This window comes from Merops nubicus, unplaced genomic scaffold (assembly GCF_000691845.1).
Source record: "Merops nubicus isolate BGI_N331 unplaced genomic scaffold, ASM69184v1 scaffold41364, whole genome shotgun sequence".
In the NCBI taxonomy this organism is placed as follows: Eukaryota; Metazoa; Chordata; class Aves; order Coraciiformes; family Meropidae; genus Merops; species Merops nubicus.
Window position 1 is genome coordinate 1 of NW_008602957.1, and position 342 is coordinate 342.

At 57.9% G+C, this 342-nt stretch overlaps 1 protein-coding gene across 1 annotated transcript in view; it reads left to right on the forward strand.

The window, feature by feature from the left end:
* Positions 1-3: 3 nt before the first annotated feature.
* Positions 4-342, forward strand: part of CCNH (cyclin H) — a gene marked incomplete at its 5' end in the record, with an annotated part of 3,262 nt that continues 2,923 nt past the window's right edge. Inside the window, one exon of the mRNA XM_008938518.1 lies at positions 4-132. Within this exon, the coding sequence (XP_008936766.1) occupies positions 4-132 (129 nt within the window). The remainder of the gene's footprint in view (positions 133-342) is intronic.

Consider the following 342-nt stretch of genomic DNA (forward strand, 5'->3'; position numbering starts at 1 on the left):
CCCCTCAAGGTCCCGCTCGCGGATCCTAGCCTCCTGGTGCCCTCCGAGGAGCTGGCGATATGCAAGTACTACGAAAAGCGATTGCTGGACTTCTGTGGAGCCTTCAAGCCTGCTATGCCCAGATCCGTGGTGGTGAGCAGCACCGCTCGGTGTGGCTGGTCCGCCCGCGCACGGGCTTTGCCCCCTCCCTGCCTCTTGTCCTTCGCCTGCTGCTTGCTCCTCTGGTTCTTCAGAGCGCTGGCATCTTTTTTTTCTCCATGGCTGCACCCTTTCAGACCGCTTTTAATCCGTTTTGTGTGCAGTGCAGCCGCTTCAAAACCAGAGGGTTATTTCTTAGCTTCA